This window comes from Triturus cristatus, chromosome 9, assembly GCF_964204655.1.
Source record: "Triturus cristatus chromosome 9, aTriCri1.1, whole genome shotgun sequence".
NCBI classification, from domain to species: domain Eukaryota; kingdom Metazoa; phylum Chordata; class Amphibia; order Caudata; family Salamandridae; genus Triturus; species Triturus cristatus.
Genome location: NC_140592.1, coordinates 307698756 through 307719177, shown reverse-complemented (window position 1 = coordinate 307719177; position 20422 = coordinate 307698756). Strand labels below are relative to the sequence as shown.

The window sequence follows — 20422 nt, the reverse complement described above, 5'->3', positions numbered from 1 at the left end:
CTTGTTTCGGATTCGGCATCTGAGTAAGGAAGGTTCAGGGTGCCCCTAAATACTAAATTTAGGGGAGTTACAGGTAGGTAAAGGGCAGGGACCAATGGGTCCCTTCCCTAGGGTGGGTACACCCCCTATCCTGCCACTCTCCAGTGGGAGGGGGACAGGAACCTACTCCTGATTGGGCAGGGCTCCCCATCTTCAAGCTGGCAGGAGCCCGGAGATGTGCTTCACCTCGCCTCCCCCACCTGAGGGGTGGGGTTGGCAAAGGCTGGCACACCCCCATTCCTCCCTTGGGGTTTCCCGCCAGTCTTCCCGCCTAAGTGGGGGTCAGAACCGGTGGGGGCCAGTTGCTGAGTACAGCAAGTGGCCTGGAGAAGCTCACAAAGGCGGAATGCCTTTGAAGCTTCCCCTGCCCATCCTGGGGGAGGAGACCTAGCACCTTGCCCAGGATGTGCATTGTTGCAGGCCCAGGAGACAGGATGGCTCTCTACCCAGGGGTCCAGCAACATATTTGCTGGGTGGCAGCCTAGGTAGCCTCAGACAGGACGTGGATTGTGGGTTAGGTTCAGGGGGCAACTCTAAGTTGCCCTCTGTCGTGCATCTTACATTAAATCCCACACTGGCATCAGTGTGGGTTTAATGTGCTGAGAAGTTTGATATCAAACTTCTCAGTCTTCAGTGCAGCCATCATGGTGCTGTGGAGTTCATGATGACCTCCCAGCACCATATACTCTTAATGGCAGCACTGCACTTACAGTGCCCAGGAATGGACCTGAGTACTGTAGGGGTACAGGGCTCATGCACCTGTACCCACACCACTGGCATAGGGCACCCAGCTGGAGGGGTGACTGAGGTATGCCAGGGCAGTGTGTGTTGTGGGCATGGCACACAGGGATGTGTGCCATGTCGACTTTCTGTTTTGTTCTGCACCAAGACACTCAGCCTGCAAAGGCAGTGTGTGTGTATGTCAGAGTACAGGGCCTCTAAGGGTGGCACAATAAATGCTGCAGCCCTTAGGGGCCTTCTCTGGTCACAGGGCCCTGGGTAGCTAGGGTACCATTTACCAGGGGCTGACAGGTGGCCATAGGTGCCAACTGGCTTTAGGCTTCATGCAGTTTTAGGGAAGGAACACAGGCCCTGGGCACCTGATTGGCAGGAGCCCAGGGCACACTCAGTCAAAGTACATCAGCATTTCAGCAAAAAGTGGGGGCATACCATGCAAGAAAGATGGCACTTTCTCACATTTTAGTGCTGTAAATTGGGTACTGTTTCATACATTTACCATGAAAGCATTAGTGCCTTCCTTGCTGGTGAGTGCAATGAAGTGGAACTTGAATACAATGTAAGGGTAACCTCCCCCCCTCATATCAATAGAAACGCTTAAGGCTTTGCACTTTAGGATTATAGTGCATCCAATTAGTAACTGTTCTATGCACTTACAGTTCCAGTTGAAATATTAGCATCTCTCTTGATGGTGAGTGTAATGACTTGGAATTTAGTTGGATATGTTACAAAGGGAACTCCTACATATTGAAAGTAATGGGCACCTTAGATTAAGAGTTAAAATGTAATTGATGCATATACACTTACATGCTGGGGTACTTTGCATTTCAAGATTTGAAGAGCAATAGGCTGAGACCCATTTTTAGGTCTCGGGACCATCTGGTCGGCAGACCGGAAGTCCGGAGATTTAATGACTTGGAGAAGAGTGGCTTGCACCCGCCCCTCTTCTCCCCTGTTCTCCATTGGCTGGCCTCTTGAATGCTGGCCAGCCACTGGAGAACAGGTCAGTCACTCCGTTGAAGGCCCGTCTTTTTCGGATCGGGGGGCGTGTTTTTTAAAGAAAGTCTCATTCTCTCCTCCAGCCAATGGCTGGAGGAGAGAAAAGACAAACACGCCCCCGAATCCGAATCCGCCACTGCCTTTCTCCGAGGCATTTCTTCTTGACCTCGGAGAAAGGCAGTGGTGTGCTTGTCCTCTCCCCCTGTGTTTAAAATAAAATTAAAAAATCAGCATATTGTTTATAAATAAAATGTTTTGAAAGTATACTTTTGTCGTTGTCCTGTCCTCGGAGCTGATTTTGGCGGTGAGTGGTTAGGAGGGCCTGGCAGTGGCCCCCTCCTCTTTGTGTCAGCACAGTACGTGCTGGGTTTTGGGGCACTGTAGCGTTCCAGCGGTGTGTCCCGCAGCTCCGGGGGCGAGGGGGGCAATTTGGGTATTTCCCACTCGGTCGAGAGTTGGCTCCATCGTCGCTGTTTGGGGGAGTTCCGCGGTTATAGCTAGCGCCGTACAGTGAAGGGAGATGCAATCTGGGGTTTGTTCTTCTTGTTTGCGATTCGATGTGTTGGTATGTTTACTGTGGCCTGCGTTGCCTGTAGCTCGGCTCCTGGGTCACGGCCGGTGCACTATCAGTAGTGTCTCTTTTGGCCTCCGGGCATGTGTTCGTCGTACACGTGTCCTGCGGGGGGGGGGGGGGGGGGGTCTTCTCCACCTCGGCTGGTGTTTTGTACATGCCTGAGGCCGGTGGCGGTGGTGCTTGTCCACAGGGGCCGAGTTTCTGGGCATCGCGGCCATGCGGTCGTGCAGGCAGAGCTCCCTGGTGGGCCCACTTACTTTCTTTACGTCTCTTCCCCGCATTTGCACACCCGCAGCCCGGTTCAGGGGCGCGCTTTCGTCTCCCCGTGCCCGAATATGTAGATTACTTAGTGCCCTTGCACAGCGCTCCGACTTCCCTGGGTCGGGTTAGTGCAGCGTATCATCGCTCCCTGCCCTCCGATCAGGTACCTTCCGGTGCTCACTTTCTCACCCCGCGGCAGATATCTTTGTTAGGCGGTGCCTTCCTCGTGCCCGAGTATGCAAGGTGCTCATATTCAGCGCTCCCATACCTTCGGGTCGCATTCGCTCTGGGTCTCTGCTTTTCGCTCGTTCTTTGTGAATCAAGCCCAAGACAAACAATGAATCATACATTTCTGTCCAAATACTAACAATGGTCTTCCTCGCCACAGTATTCACACATGAGCCTCCGGCTCCACACAGAACTCCAAGTAAAATTAAAAGAGCAGCGCTCTAGTCTCCCCTCCCTCCTCCAATATGGCCCCCAGTGGCTTCAGCCAATCCCATAAAAGGATACATACCAACCAACTCGACCTGTTCTTTTTTTCTGCACTTCTCCAAGTGCTGTGTTACCTGATGGTCAGGTGAGTGGGGCTGGGTTCATGCTTGAGCGGACCCGTTTTGCCCTAGGGTATCTAGTTTGGGGGAAGTTGTTGAATTTTATATATTTTCCTTAGATTTAGTTTTTTTCCCCATTCTTCTGCCTTTAACGCCTCTGGTCCTGCTTTAGCGGACTTTAGTGGCGTTTGTTTCAGATCTGGACTCGTTCTTGGAGTCCTACTATGTTTGTTTTCATTCCCGACCGCGCGTCCTGCTAAGCGGACGTAGCGCGGCCGGGTGCGTTTGCTCTGGGGGCCGGAGGCTCCCGGTCACATTCCTACCTGCTGCCAAGGCCGAGTTGGTGCTTTGGGACCATCCTCCTTCCTTCCCCCGGTGTCTGGTCTGGACCGGTTGGGTTCTGCTTTAGCACCCCCTGGGTGTACAGGAGGCAGGGCAAGGGGGTCTGAATGTCCCCTCGTCCGTGTGGGCAGAGTATTGGTTTGTTCACTCTTGCCGGGTGCGGTTGATTTTGGGCCCCCCTCTTCCCCCCCGTGACATGTAATGCGTCACTCTGGCCTAATGGTGAAGGGTCTAAGACTCTTACTCTGGCGATTTGGTGTTCAATCCCTTGTCTTGCAACCTCACTGTTTGCTATTTCTAAGGTGCTGGCATTGTTATTTCCTTCGGTACGGTTGGGATATATTTTAATACGTGGTGGGGGCACCCGGCGGTCTGTTCTGCGGTCCCCAGGCGCCTCTCAGCTTCATTTTCGGGGGTCCCGTGGGGCCTCACTGTGGCCTTGTCTGTCCCTGAGAGGTTTATGGCGGCTCTGGCTTCTTGGTTGTTGTGCCTTGCTACACGCCCAAGACTGCACCGGCTTGCTACCGCTCTATCTTGTGTCCGGCGAGGCTTCTCCTTACTGCCCCGGAAGCCGCACTGCCTGTCTTGCAGGTTCCACGGCTGCTTACTGGCCTGCATTCACTGCTGGTTCCATGGGGCCGGCGCTGGCAGCTGCGGGGCTCCTAATATCCCTGGTGTGTATTGGTGCTACGTTTGCTTTGGCTTCTGTTGCCCTGCACCCAGACCCATCAGGCGCCGGGGGCTGGTTTTCCATGAGGCTCCCCCGAGCCGGGGTGGGCGCGTGCTCCCTCCCGGGTGACGCGCGCTGCTATGTTTACCTCTGGCATTCCCGGTCCCAATGTTGATGCCCGATCGCCCGTTCTTCGGTTCGGGGGCGCGTGCTTGGAGGACGTGGTCCTGTACTGTATTTGTACCCATGGAGTGGCTCATGTCCTTGTGGGTTTCTTTCAGTATTACTTTCATTTCCCACATCGATGTCTGGCCGTGTTTTTCGTTTGTTGTGTCTTGCACGCACACATGCACGCTCCGTTCTCTCACTCACGCTACGACACAGACTCGTGCTTTACGTCTGTGTGCGTGTGTTGTTTGGCTGGGCACTTCTGCTGCCTGTCGTTTTTTTCACTCTGCCGTCTCGTTGTGCTGTGCCACGGGACCTGCGTCCTCTGGGTGAGTGTTCTTCTGTTGCTTTGCATATTTGCTTTCCTGGGGGGTTTTAGGCACCTGTTACTGTGGTATTTGCCTGGCACCTTTCATTGGTTGAATTCCCCCATTTTACCCTTTTGTAGTCGGGCCTGACAGTTTGCATTTTGTGCTTTCTGTTTGTTGGGCTTCTGTGTACTGCTTTTGTTACGGTTCTGACCTGGTGCTTGTCTTTGTGCGCTACTGCTTCCGTTGTAGGACCCTGTGTTTGCACTCATGGTTACGGGTTGGACCTCCCAGCGGGTCCGATTTGGCCTTTCGTCCTCCTGGGGTCGATTTCGTGAGTGTCGCTGAGTTGGGTATCAATGGTCATCTGTGGTTCAGCGCCGAGTCTCCTACGGGCACTCACAGTTCCATTAGTCGCAGTGACCTAATGGTTCAAGTCTGAGGCTCTTAATCTCGCGGTTACAGATTCAATTCACATTGATTCTCTTCATTTCAATGTTTTGTTGTTGTTGTTCGCCCTGGTGGGAGTGGATTTTTATTGTGTCTTTGGGTACCACGAGATATGGCTCTAGGGTTGGTCATGTGCCTGTGTGGGACATGTGTCTGGATGGGCAGGGGTTCGTCTCCTGCTGATGATGTCTCAGTGTCCTAGGATGGCGGATTTTCACAATCTGCTTTATTTGGTTTGCGGCTGTGTTTCTGTTGGGGGAGGGCTGCTGTTGGCACCTGTCTTTCCCCACGGCTGCTTCTGTGGGTGCCCAAACGGAATGAAATGTGGCCTTCTTTCGCTGTGTTGTTTTTTTGTGTTTGTGTTAAAGCAGGAGTGTGGCTCTCCGCTGTGCGGTTGGTTATTGGCCTCCTTGGCCCCATGGCACAGGATCCCCTTAATCCCGGGGGGTGCTTCCGTCTCGCGGTATGGCCATGTGTGTTTTTTGGGCGTTTTGTGGGGCCCTGGTTGGGCCTTCCCTTGTGTGTGTTTCGCTGTGGCCTAGTGGTTGGTGCTTCTTGCTCCTCGAGGTTTTGTGTTAACCTCTTTTTCTAGTGTCCCCTTCGCGAGGTTGTTGGGGATACTGTTTGTGTGGGGAGTTCTTCGCCCGTTGTTGACTTGATTTCATTCGGTTGATCTAGTGAGGTGGTTGGGTGTTCCTTTCCTTCCTCTCTGTGGCGCCGTCTCCGGTGTTTTGTTGCACGGAGGGGTGGCTTGCTGCCATGGTTTTGGGGCGCTGCGCCTTGGTATTTGGGTGTATTCTCCTGCTACCCATGCTTGGCTTCCAGGGCCCTGTGGTGAACAGAGTCACTATGGCCTGTTGGTTAAGGTCTTAGACTCTTAATCTGAAGATTCGGTGTTCATTCCCTGGTCATTCTCTGTTTGCTCGGCCTACAGTTTAGGCAATGGTATTTCCTTCAGTAAGGTTGGGAAATATTTCCCGGTCTCAAATGGCTGCTCACTGGCAGACGCTTAAATTGTCACATGAATAATGTGGTTTCGCAAATGGTAAAGTTCGTGTTACATGCACGGTTATGCCTTGCCGGGATGCCTGGAGAGTGGATGCCCTGTCGTTCCCTTGGCCGACGGGTCTCTTGTATGACTTTCCCCCCTGTTCCCCTGATTACGGCGGTCTTGCAGAAGATCGAGTGGGAGGGGTCGTTTGTGCTGATACTTGCTCCGGGATGGATGCGTCGACCTTGGTATCCCCTGCTATTGGAATTGGCTGTGTCTCCGGGGTGGGCCTTGCCGTTCATTCCTTGTCCTCTGATGGGTCCTCTTCTTCCTCTGCCTGTGTTCCGTTCCCTGGGTCTGCGGGCCTGGCTCTTGAGAGGGATTCGTTGATGCGCACTGACTGTTCATTGGCTGTGGCTGGGGTCATTCAGCATTCCAGGAGACCTTCTACTCTTAAATCCTATGCGAAGCAATGGGATAATTTTTGTTTCTTGGTGTGTGTCGCGATCTGTCGGTGGCTTCTTTGGACCCGGCTCGCATTTTGGATTCTTTGAATGATGGATTTGTGCTGGGCTTGGCCATTTCGACTCTTCGGGCTCAGTGGGCTGCGATTCAGGCGTTCCATGTCCTCCCTTTGATTCTGTTTCGCCATTGGTTGCTTGGATTTTTCAGTCTCTCTCTTTCCGACGCCCCCGTCCTATCATGTGTCCGCCACCTTGGGACCTGCCTTTGGTTTTGCGCTCCTTGCAGTTGGCTCCCTTTGAGCCTTTAGAGTCGGTGGGGTTGAAGTTTTTGAACACTCAAGGTGGTGTTTCTTGTGGCGATTGCTTCTGCCAGACGTATGGGTGAGTTGGGTGCCTTCCTTCGTTCTGCTCCTTTTTTGTTGGTTTTGTCGGACCGTGTGGTGTTGCGCCCTCATCCTACGTTCATTCCGAAAGTGGATTCTTATTTTCACAGGTCTTCTGAGGTGGTGCTTCCATGTCTTTGTCCTGATCCTTCCGCGGATGAGGAATCCCTGTTGCACCTCTTGGATGTTCGTCGTGCTTTATTGATATATTTATCGCGCACGTCTTCCTTTGGCAAAGTGGACAACTTGTTTGTCAATTATGGTTTGTCGCGTCAGGGACTGAAACCCTCCCTCTCGTCGATCAGTCGCTGGATTTTGGAGACCATTTTGTTGGCGTATGCTTCGGTTTCTGAGGTTCCCTCACTTCCTGTTCAGGGACGTTCCACCCGCCCTATTGCTGTGTCTTGGGCCTCCTTCAATGGGGTGTCCATGGAGGATGTTTGCCGGGCTGCTACTGGGTCTTCACCTCATACATTCATGTCCCATTACCACCTCCAGGTTGGGGGTGGGGGTTCTGTTTCATTTGCATCTTCTGTCCTGACTGCGGGGATGCCTTGAGCGGTTATCTTTGATAGCTGTACCTCTGTATATTAAATTTTGTTTTTCACTGCACTTTTGGTGTGATCTTTTCCTTGCATGAAGCTGATTGCTTTGGTATCGGCTCATGTGTGAATACTGTGGCGAGGAAGACTGGACGAGGAGGTAATGCCCCGATTACTTACCGGTAATCTTCATTACTCCGAGTCCTAGTCTTCCTCGCCACAGTATAGTTTCCCTTCCCTCCCGGCCCTGGTGGTGGCTTCATGTCTGCGGCTTTGTTTCTCAGGTCGAGATGGTTGGTATGTATCCTTTTATGGGATTGGCTGAAGCCACTGGGGGCCATATTGGAGGAGGGAGGGGAGACTAGAGCGCTGCTCTTTTAATTTTACTTGGAGTTCTGTGTGGAGCCGGAGGCTCATGTGTGAATACTGTGGTGAGGAAGACTAGGACTCGGAGTAATGAAGATTACCGGTAAGTAATCGGGGCATTAGTCCTTTCCCGAGTGAAGACGGCTGAAGGAAGGAAGGAGAATGAGGATGGTGGGTGGTAATGGGAGGCATGAGCTGAAGGCCATAAGCATCTCGTTAAGAAATGACGGAGGTGTTGTAAATGTGACTGGGACAACATTCGCATAGCAGTGAACAGTCAGCTTTACAAAGTGAACAGACCTGCGAGAAGCACTATTTTAACGCTTCAATTAGGGCCATAAATTCGATGCTTAATTGCCTTTAATTTCAGCTAATTTTGATAATGTGCAGAACAACAAACAATGCCACCGATGTCCTCTGGGGTCATTGTTTTCTCTGTCTGCCTCCAAAGGAATCACTGAAATAGCTTTGAGTATTTGGCTGCATTACTTATTCAGAAACAAAGGGTTTCAGCAGCTGGAGCAATGCCTCGCTGGAGCAGCTGAAGAGAGAAAAGGCAATCTCTGATTTGGGTGCTAATGCAAACAAGCATTTACAATGCAATGGTCTCGGCATTGGTAAAGTTAGAGCTATTGGCATTGCTCATGACATTATTTTTGTTTATGTTTTTGTTTCTAAAACATTTAAAGAAAAACGGCATTGTCATGAGCAATGCCAATAGCTCTAACTTTAACAATGCCGAGACCGTTGCATTGTAAATGCTTGTTTACATTTGCACTTTTTGGTTAAAATGGCAGAAAGCTGTTTTTATAGAGTAGGATATTAAATTGGCTAAGAAGTGACTTAGCGGTGTATTGACTATTTATAGAGGCATATGTACAATAAAAATTTGAGGCCTACAGATGTAGCAATATGGGGAGTTGCAGATGTTACAGCGAGAACCAAGTGCTTGGAGGGGGCTCATACTGGAACATTCTGGACAATTTGCAATCCCACATCAAAGGAGCTATCATAGCTATGATGAGTACACTATGTGGTATTTGAAAGCTGATGAATAAGATAGAATTTTACAGAATTGATCTTTAATGTGGAATGCAGAAATGAATTCTAAATGTACCAGCTATATGGAATGAGTATTCGAACATTACAATCTTGTATGGGTTAATAAGAAGATAAACTTGGATGGTTAGGGTTCACCCATTGTATAAGTTGCAATGAAAAATGGATGCCAAACAGTTCCAATATGGTGATGTGGTTGACATTCTAGTTATTTGGCCATAGAAGGTGAAGCGGGGCATGGGTCCTTATAAAATATTGGCCACTATGAATGAAGAACAGGCCCAGTTGAACGCGTCTTGACGAAATGCGTCAGCCATGTTTTCTCTTATAATGTAGCCCCAATTGTTTTTAGGCCAAAAGAAGTGTTCGAATTGCGTACTTGGCGCTGAGAAGAATCCTTTTTTGCCTTGTGATCTGTGCCACTGAAGCTGCTGTGGAGAGGGGTGTGTCTGTCATGTTTTCCAAACATGTACACTGGTCTATGCAATAAAGCTTTCTCTTTCTTAAAAGAGGAAGATTTACTGGTGAGTGGAACAAGCAAAAAATACCACTCAGTTGAACGAACTATTCAATTGCCACAAAACACCTCTTGAAGTAAAAAGCCTAGGTGGATCATCTTTGACACAGTCTTCTCCTATGGCACGCAGATAAATGTAATTTTCAAAGCTGTCCGTTTTGAGCTAAATATGCGCCAGAAAATCGTCTGAATCTTTATTACCCTCCCACTGTCATAAAATTCCTGAAAACAGTGCACGCTGGCTTTGACCCAAGAACGCTAACTGTGGTAGCCAATGAACTATCCTCATCAGTAATCCCTTTCATTGAGTTAGGCACGAACTAGCCTGCAAATCATTCATTACCTATACTGCTCTAAGTTGAATCCCTACTCCAGCCAAAGCGACACAGTGAGGTGACACTGCAGTTCTTTACAGAATTGTAAAGAAAAAAACTGTAAATAAAGATAACCTGCAGTAAATATTGTGGTTTGGAGCCCTGTCCCTTACTCACACTGGACACCAAATGTAGTGACCATTTCAGGCAAGTAGATTAAAGACCAAAAGCGGGATATCAGTATGTCCTAGTGCACTTGGCAGGTGAGCTAGATGATGGCCATATTAAATCCAACAAGGATTCTAATACAAATTGACCCAAAAGTGCTATTTAGATAGGTCCATGTCTCAATCTTCCTCTCGTATCCGGTGCCACTAGCTTCTTCTGAGACAGGCCCAAAGGTTTGTGGCTGCTTCTTAAGCAACACATTTATGAATTACTTGGGCGAATTTATCCCCCCCCCCCCCCCCCCCCCCCTTTAAACGAGCCTAAATCCTCGTTGAAAGGGCCCTAACATTTTTGGTGCTCGGTTTTAGCCTGTAGGTCAGTTTATCACAAATAATAATATAGTGGTCCATAACACACTTGTAGGAAACCCGTTTTGCCCACCTTCTCCTTTAAAATCATGAATTACGTGATTCCAGAATTATCAGTTAAAAGTGATGAAATAATTTGATAACTGTATTGGCATAGGTAGGCTAATCAGAATTTTTATTCATTAGAGGAGCTTGATGTAGACAATTTTTAGATCTTCACGTTTTAAGTAACTTACTGTTCACTAACCCTTGTAAAGAATGAAATACAGAGTGAAATCGGAAACCGTAAAAAATACATATTTCCGATACATCACGTTCGACCACTTTAAAAATTGCTGTCCAAGGCTTGTGTGTCTGCAGTTTTGCTCTGAATGGAGACTCTGGTGCACTATGTCCTGTAAAGTCTGATACGGACATAGTATGCAACCTTAGGCACTGATTTCCATTTGGTCGACTGACAGTGACTAATATCTTTTGGATCAAACTTCTGATCCCTGAACACTTGAATCGCATGGGACATTTTCTGTTCATTTTTGAGTCTTTTCTTAGTGTCCACTGATGATGGTAATCCCTTGATCTTTTAGACTCTTTGACAGAGTCCTCTGAGACATTAATTTCCGAACCCATGTTTTTTTCCTCAGAGGAAGCATCCTGGCCAGCCATATTGGAGAGATAAGAGGAAAGGACTGTGTGAGGTGCTTGTTCCTATTTGATCTCTATCAGTTCCTTGCAGAGCTATTCAAAGGGGTCAACATTGCTGGTTCTTGCACCAAACGAGCAGACTGGAGCTGGGAATGTTTTGTGAGCAGTATCCCTGTGCTCCAATAGATGGCACAGTTCAGCTCTGCGTGGTGTTGTGGTTCCTATAGAGGTGCCAGTCAGGCATGCTGGTGTCAGTTCTTTTCTTTCCACGCCAGTCCACGCAGATATGGAAAAAGTTACCCCTTAGTCGCTTTTCGGCTAAGTTTTTTCAATGTTTTGTCGTAGTTTTTACAGGTCTTTCCTTCTTGTGTGTCAGGGATGTCCTTCAAGCACAGACGGCTACAAGCCCTGCGGAGCCTGTCTTCAACAGATGTCGATGACTGACCTGCACCTTGTTTGCCTTTGGTACCTCGAGAGGGAACATGACCTCAAGGCCTGTTCTGGCTGCCGTGCCATGCACCTGAAGGCCTTCAGGAAGCTATCCCTCAAGCTCCCTCCCCTGGAATATAGCTTCTTTACCATGTTTCTGATTGGTTACCCTGTATACTTCCACTGCTCACTTTTAGTGAACTATCTTTTTCTTTTTCTTTAAGCACTCCATGAGAGTGAATGTTTTCCAGCTCTCTCAAGCGTATTCATCTCCTCTCACCAAATACCCACCTGCCTTGTGCTGGGCTCTCTTGTTTGCTTCTTCACCCTGCTAAATATCCACCCCCTGTGCTCCGGGTTGCTTCCTCCTCCGTTTTTAACCTTCCACCACCCCACCTGCTTTTTTTTTTTCGCCGTCACCCTATTTTGTGTCCTTCCGCCCACACCTTTGGTGTTTGCCCAACCCTTGTGTTTTTAATATTTATTTAGTTTACATTTCTTGGCGGCCTGGCAGCTCTAGTTTGATGCTGGGGCACTATGGTTGCCGAAATGTGCTTTAGGACTATTACAAATTATTATTATTATTATTTTTTATTTACAGTGGCAGCTGATGTCTGCCATCTTGGATCAGTAAATTAAAATAGGGAATAAAATGACGTCTGCATAATTTAGTAGGTGCACACCTGCACACATTACGTTATTGCACAGTTCTTACTTGTGCTGGTAATTGCACAGCTTCAGCAAAAACATTTTGCTTTTTACCAGTATCAGTAAAAGAGATATTGGCTGGGGCAATGGGTCTCAAAGATCAAACCAGTTACTTTGCTTGTCAGTTAAGGGTCTTTTGGAATCTCTTATGGAACAAGAAATGTTGTCCTACCTTTCTTGAGAGCTCATTTTTACAGAGGATGCTCCATAACATTGATTTTCAGATTGCTTTAAGATTATATTTGAGTTTTAAAAGTCCATTGCTTCATCCATGTCGCTTTTTGTTAATTACGGCGGTCATTTTTAGGTCGAGCCTACTGAACAACGCCCACATACCATAAACTGAAAGGGGCTGGGAGCTCGTCCATTGCTTACAATTGGTTGGCTTTCGTTGTCTCTTTCATTTGCATGCTTCTTATTCTTGTCCCAGCTTCTCAACCTTGTGTTTATCCCTCCCATGGAGCAGTGCTCTTCCTCGTGTGTCTTTACCTCATGTCTGTCCTTGATCTTAGGAATCTACTTTTTTAGGTCGAGCCTAGCGCAGCACGCATGCGCTGCTCTATGGGAGGCTTCTTGTGAGCACTCTAAACTTCTCTATGTGGGTCTGACTCCTCTCACACATTGGATTGACCGTTGCGTGTCTTTCAATAATGAAAGCACGCAAATAGCCAAAGGCGGGTGCATGTCCCACCTCCTTGCCAATGTGTCACTCCCACGTCGTTTTGCTCTCGGGAGCGAGCAGCGGCATGCAGGGTGGCAGCTGCATTCCTGGTGGGTCAGGTTACACGCAACGCGCCGGGCTTTTGCTTGTTTTTTAATGAGAGTTAGGGTAATAACCATCTGTGCTCTGTGATTCCACTGCTTGCTCACGCCTATGTTGCAAGTAATGCGAAGCGTTCCATAAACCACGGAAGCGACCCACTGGCATCACATCAGTTTAGCACTGTATTTTATTGAAATTGGATGTATATAGCGCTTACTACCATATTTGGTCATACCTATTTACCATAAAATTAGTATACTGCCTAGAAAGGAATCTCGCGCTCGGTCCCTGAATACTTTACACCCCGTAGCTTGGACACCATTCTCCGCGTTCCCAACAACAACACCGATCTTTTTTCTAGTCCCTTCTTTCCCAAATTCCCACCTCCAGAGCCTCGAGTCCACATTGGTAATATGAGCGTGTCAGTCATATTCAGCCAAACACTGACTGATTACACAAGTGTTACTCATATGGCAGAAGCTCTGCATTTTGAGGTTCCGGTTAACGAAGTAGCTGATTTTTTGGTAGATGAATGATAAGTCAGGAAGGATAGGTTGAGTATGTGTCGGTCCTGTTGATGCCTTCGTCGCAGGGCGTGGCCCTTTTGTGAGATCGCTGTGTGGGGTGGGTTTGTCTAGTTGGTGGTCATACAACTAGCTGTGTCTCCTGAGCTACCGTGATTTTTTTTTATGTGCCCCCGGAGTTGTGTTTAGTCAACCGTGGAAAGCACCGTATCTTTAAATGTATTTTCATTGTGACTTCTGTTGAGAGTTTACATTATTTTAGGAGGGAGAGCGTAGGCTAAATCCAATTCACAGCTGATAAATTATCAGTTCAGTTATGTGTGACATTTCCATGCCTTCAGTCAGGGCTTTAAGTGAGGTGAAAAAACTGGGGAGTCTCTCAAAGGGGCGTGGCACATGTAATTAAGGGCATGGCTTAAAATATGCAAGTTAAAAATCATTGCTTAGCATTGTGTGGACCACTTAAATCCTTGGTGCGATCCTCTTTTAAATGATAGACCACATATTTGCAAGTATGAGGAATACATGTAGATTCTGTAGTGTAAAATTAAATATACCAACAAGCAGTTTGATATTTGTTACGAAAATATATTGGAATTAGTTTAATGCCAGTCAGATTTTTTATAAATATTGCGCTATGTTATAAATAACCGTATTGCCATTGCAGTAATCGGCACACAAATTATTTTACAAAAAAATTACAACTCATTGTTGTCTGTTTACAACAGCTGTTGAAGTACTGATGGATTTTGTGCAAAGCTTCTGTTTTCCCTAAGCGATTGTTTTAGTGTTACTAAACAGTTTTAAAAAGGTACTTACTACGTACCAGCCCTTCTAAGAAACATTGTTGCCCATATTATACACACACACACTATCCCATTTTTCTTTGGATTTTAATTATTATATATTTTTTTCATTAAAAAACGCTTCCCTGTTTGAAAAAGTGTGCTACATTATAACAGCACCTCATCTGCCACTGTAGATACACCATAAAAATGCATCTTAATTTTGCTGGCAAAGTAGTAGGACAATAATCACAAAACAAGAAATCTTTTAATGTTAATTCTTTTTAAATAAGGTTGTTCAGTTGTACATAATGTCTTCTTGGTTATATACAAGGTAAAAAAAATGCTTAAGACTTTTTTTTATTCTAACTTTTTAACATACTGCACAGCGGCCACAATGCTCCACAACATAGCTTGAACACAATGGCAAAGCCAATAGCTTGGGCTAAATACTTATACGGTCCCAAAGGCGAGACCTATTGGCTATGCCAATGCTGGTTTTTCTTTTTTATGTGAGCACTCTGAGTGCATGTGTTTTTAAGGGCTCTCTCCCATATTCTTTTCTCTTCTTGTGCTGCTGCCTGTTCCGGTTTACTTCTCCTGATCCCCTCCCTGTTGCGCTTGTCCTTGTGCATCTGTGTTTCATCTGCCACCCCACCCTTACTGTGTTGCTTCATTGTACGCCATCCTCTTCTCTGTTGCTTCTGTGTCCCATGCTCTCCCTGTGTTAGCTTCAACACCCCCTGTTGCTTCGTCCCCCATTGCTCCCAAACCCCTTACCGCAGCCGTTTAAAAAAACACGTTTGTGCTTTTTGATTTTAGTTACCTATCCGACTCTGATCTGTAAGTAAAAACAAAAAAGGGACAGCGTCACTTTGTAGGTGCACATGCCTACAAAAATTCATTGGTGGCCGCCTAAAAGTGTATTTATTTACTTTAGCCATGCTGCACAGCATCCGCTGTGCAGTATACCTAAAAGTGATTGGCTAGGTGACAAAGGTGAAACCCATTGGCTTTGCCAGTGGTTTTTTTTTCCCCCTTCTGTGGACACATATGCTTCAAAAGCGTGAATTCTGAAATTGTACTCGGGTGTCTGCCTCATCCAAAAGACATACCCCAATCTGCTTTTTGGAGGCAGAGGTATCTGCCACACAGCGAGTTAAAGTTCATTACAGAAGAGCCACCTAGTCTACCTGATTCCTTTGTGAAAGTCTGATGCATTGCATCTATGTGGGAGGTTGAAGTAAATGAAATGGAAAGGAAAAGGGTTTTATAGCGGACCTCCTTGAAATCCTTATTACGCTCTTCATGTGGTCAAGCCATGCTGAAAGACTGGGCCATTTCCCGTGTCTCTTTTCTGTGCTATCTCCCCACAGTCTGGATGTGTTTTAACCTTCACATTGTCAAGTGATAGTCAAAGCTACTCACATTGTGACTTCTAGTCCACAGCCCCCATTTCCTCTCGACCACTCACCAGCTACCTTTGCTTTTAGTCCGTTATTATAAGTCCTTTTTTTCGTATCCTCGGAAAGCAAAAATGCCTGCAGTCGGTTGAGTCGACAGGAATATTGGAAGGCAACGAGCTGTTTCGGGTGGGGCCGAACCTCCTGCAGGGTTTCTGTTTGTCTGCAGTCAGAAACCCACACGCAGCACAATAATAAAGGAGTTTGCTGTGATTTCGGTAATCACTACTATCAGTAACTTGAACTCTGTACTACAAACATTCCCTCCACAAATGCGTAGGCGCGCGTTTCTTATCTGAGTTTTCGTTCATGCATTCTTTGTCAGAGCAGTTTTTCCCCCCGAGGGCCTTTGTGTTCACGTTTGCGGTAGACATTTTGTGAATGGTTTTCTTTCGCATAATGGTTCCTGCTTGTGTGTTCGCCTTCGTAGTTTCTATCACCCACCCCCACTCTTACTTACCAGTGGAGTCATTGTGTTTGTGTCGGGTAAACAGGCCTGTTTGCGTTTTTAATTATGATTCTAGGCAGTTTGTAGGAAGAATATGATAATTCGGATTTCAGCAAAGGAGAAATGTTAGGTCGTCCTCGGGAATGTTATGGGGGACAGAGCCTTCTGGGCTCGCGGGTGAAACTCACATGCTTGGTCCTAACGCATGTCTTCTTCAGTTGTTAACTTGTAGGGTTGCGGCAGTGGTGGTCTCGGGGGATGTGTAAATGCATTGTGCCACCTAGCGTCCCCTCCCCGCCTTTCCCTAAGCTAAAGCAGAGTTCTTGCGCACTATCTATGCAGAATGGTTGAGAGCAGGTGGAGGCCATGGTTGACACGTCTGCAGGTGACGGTGAAGCCGTGGCAGGTGGCGCGTGCTCCCCTGTCTTCAGTCAGTCAGAAGTTGCATAGAATTCCAGAGATTCGTCAGTTTCCACCACTAACCACGCCCGCCACCATGTCCCAATGCTTCGTGGCCTGACTCCATTCGTTTTCCCTTTCAAGATGGTATCTCGATCATGTGTTCAGAGTGTTTGTTTTCAGGGAAGTTGGCCACCCTCGGAGCGAGCTCTGTGCTGCTTGTATTGTAACTGGACGATGGTTGAAACGCCAGATGGTGCTGCCAAGGCTGGGGAGGACGACATCCGCAGAAAAAAAGACGTGATCTTTCCTAAAGTTTTAAATATACAGGCGAGGGAAGGGATCTGAAGACTTTTGTTTTACGAAGAGAGTTTGCAGAGGAGGCAGGGCACGCTTACCTTCCAAATGCTAATGTGGGCGGCTACAGTACAGGGCTTTCCCGCGCACAGGCGGGGTAGACATTTAATTGGCACTCTAAAAGTAGTGTACAGCAGAAGTACTAGCAGTGCAGACTCTGATTAGAGACAACCGGTGGAACACAGGCAGCATTCTCCTTTCTTTCATACAGCCAGTACTGTACGTCAAGGACAACAGCTGTGCTAGCTTCCATCACACATACAACAGGTTCAGTGCAGTCAGCAAGAAAAGCTTCCCTGGTTTCTCTCCCACACAGGAGTACATAGTATTAGCATCATCAGTGCAAGCGTGCCATTCCAGAGTAGCGTGCTACTTGCAGAAAAAAGTGCTTTGACGCCTCGTCGGGGGTAGTAAGCGCTATATATATGCAAATACAATACAATAGCATCTCATCAGCTAGAAATCAGGCATCAATAACCGTGCAAACTTAAAATTGGTGCAGCGCAGGTAGCGCGGAAAGTTGCCTGCACACATACAACCAGTAAAGCACAACCAGTAGCGGTAGAAGCTTTCTTCATGTATTGAATAGATAAACCAGTCGCAGCAAATAGTACCAGCTTCCTTCACACACAGGATAGGAACCTATCAGATTGCAATAATACAAGCTTCCCTACATAATCAAAACCTGTATTAGTATTGACACTGTTTCGCGTCCCTCATACACCAAAGCGGTACAACTCTGACATCAGTAACTGCGAACACACATCAGGGCAAGGTAAACACATACGCAGGCCTACACCTCGCTGCTGGTGCGGGACAGCCAACAGTAGTTGTTGCTTCCTCCATCGTCTTGGCAGCAGTGCTGGGTCCCTTCACAAACAAAAAGGTGCAGTAGAAATGCATGCTTCCCTCAGGATACCTTGTCTGGTCTGTGTGGAATATATTCTGAAGCGGTGAGGGCATTTGCTAAATTGGTTTGTTAGCCTTTTTGTGGAAACTTACTCAAGCAGTCTAGAAACTTTGTGACCATTCATTTCTTCATTTAATGGCATTCACAGGTCTCCGTTTTTTTAGTCTCCACATTTTGGTCAGGCGCACAGGACTGAATGTTTGATCCCCTTTAAGACTAGTCTTTGAGGGCCTGGTTATGTCACATGGTGCATCTCCTGAATGCTGGAAGGCGGTAAATCTGGGTGCTAGATGATTATCATCAGTGGTCCGAGTGTCCATTCCTCTGGTGTTTAGGTAATTAGTCTTTCTGGAGACTAAGCTGTTCCGTTTTACTTCAGCATTCAGAACCTTATCCAGTATTTGAGGTTGCAAAGAACTCTGCTAAATACTTTCGTTGCCTTGTTGTAGGGTTGGATTGCCTGACATCTGAGCAAAGCTTTGTTGAAAATTTATAAATAAACGGTACACAATCAACTTTTAAGTACTTTCACCCAGCTGTTTCAAAGGAAAAATGAAGCTCTGTTAGTGTGTGAAAGCTAGTCTAAGACCCACGCCATGAAACTGGAGAGGAACAATACGTAAAACGCAGATCACATCCAAAATGTGACAAGTCCATCTTGGGATTTGCCATGTACCCTGTTTATTTGTCTTGTTTCACTGATCATATCTTTAAAATTAGCATCAAAGTATAAATGCTTTAGTCAACTTCTCTGGTTTATGTTCCTTACTGTAGCTGCGGTTTGTGCTGTAATACCACCTCTGCCCTTATTATGTAGGGTATTTGTGTTAATCTCAATGTGCTCATGCCAAATACATACCCTATATGTGCTCGTTGGCACAGTAAGGAAGGCAATAATCTATTGGAGGTTATTAACAACCTCCAAGCCCTGCTTCGCGACTATGTCTGCTGCTTAGAGCAGGTGCCACCGCGTCAAAAACTACTTGCACCACCATCGTAGCTTTTTCACAAGCACAATGCTAGACTAGAACGAATGTAACTATAGCACTACAACATTAGCAGTATACTCTCAGTAACGCCACAGTCCATTATCGACAACACCAAAGCAAACACTACAGTAGTAACTTCGTAACAATGCAAAATTCCCTATTCTTTGGAGAACAATCACTCATGATCCATCCAAGCGCATGGGTTTTTTGACGGATAAAAAAAACTTACCTTTGCTGCCACATTAACCCGGTTAAAACCATATGGAAATGGACCATTCTCTCATACGACCACTTGAGTAAAATCACAGAAGGATTTCTAAGTGTAATCTAGTTCAGGGCGGGTCAAATAACCCCATATGCCTTTGAATACGTTTGTGAGACAGGTAGTTAAAATCGCCTTTGTGTGGTTTGTTATTGCGTATAATAAATGACCTTCGCTTAAAATCAATCACCTTCACTCTTTCCAATAAGATCTCAAGCTACCCTTTTTCCTGCGCAAAATCCTACACAGCAGGACCCATACATAATGTTGTAATAAGTGCAGATTGTAGTTCAGTAATACTTATAATAAAGAGTATCGTCAAGCGATGTGATTTTCGTATAGGCGCTCAACAAATTGCCTCACTTTGTCAAACTGTATCCTTTAGCAACAACAAGGTAAGCACTTCAATAAGCATGTTCTGGATCCCACAGTGTGGGAATGTCTTGTCACCTGGCCCTCTCCTATAAGGGGAACACAATAACGTAGCTTAATCTCTTGGATTTGTCAGTACTGTAATAGAAAAATGTCAATAATATTCCCTTCCTGTCCCTTGTTTGAAGCGGTGTCCTTGGCAGGCTAGAGTGTAATTTCCAATTTATCATAAGTGTTCTTTCATTAAATAAAACATGTTAGCAATCTGATGCCTTGAAAATGTGTGTTTTTAATAGCTGCGGGACAAGAAATCTACAATGGGGGAGTGAAGTCATGGGATTAACCAGTTGCCCCTTCTCTAATACCTTCTTTTCAGAGATCAAGTTTGTTGTTCGTTATACATGGTTCTGAACTGACCAACTAGTTCTCATTCTAAGGTATTTCATTAACTTGCGTTTGGTGCTTCCTTATGAAACTTTAATTGTCTTGCACTGTTACATACTTGCAGCCTCTCCACTGTTACCGGCATTATAGTCTCACCTCATTTGTACAGGGTGGTCAAATCCAAGTCTCGAATCCTTTAAACTCTGAAGCATATGTCCTGGCCTACACCCATCCTCTTTACTTCGCTCAAGCCTATAGCATTGCTCCGCCTTTAGTCTGACTGATAGCTTCTTTCATCATTTTGTTGGTGTGACCTGTTTATACATTTGTTTACACTTCTCTTCTCTTACAGGCATAGTTGTGTCCCTACAACATGTTCAGCAAGAAGAAAAAACGCGTAGAGATCTCAGCGCCTTCTAATTTTGAGCACCGAGTACATACAGGCTTTGATGAGCAGGAGCAGAAGTTCACTGGGTTGCCACGGCAATGGCAGGGCATCATCGAGGAGTATGCCAAACGACCAAAGCCCCTGGTGGACCCCGCCTGCATCACCACCATCCAGCATGGCAAGCAGAAGGTACTTTAAACGTTTTCTTTACTCTTGCACTAAAGCTGACCTCCACCCACACTTGCATTAAATAGACTAACCACAGATGAGTCGCCACAAGAGTTGGTGCAAAGAAGCATAGGAAATTCAGAAGTGGGGAGAGCA

At 46.6% G+C, this 20422-nt stretch overlaps 1 protein-coding gene across 3 annotated transcripts in view; it reads left to right on the top strand.

Moving 5' to 3' along the window:
- The window catches only part of PAK4 (p21 (RAC1) activated kinase 4), a 238343-nt gene that overhangs the window by 120766 nt on the left and 97155 nt on the right, over nt 1-20422 (top strand). For all 3 annotated transcript variants that reach the window (XM_085624978.1, XM_085624979.1, XM_085624977.1), the window contains exon 2: nt 20063-20287. In XM_085624978.1, coding sequence (XP_085481104.1) covers nt 20084-20287 — 204 coding nt within the window. In that variant the 5' untranslated portion in view covers nt 20063-20083. The remainder of the gene's footprint in view (nt 1-20062; nt 20288-20422) is intronic.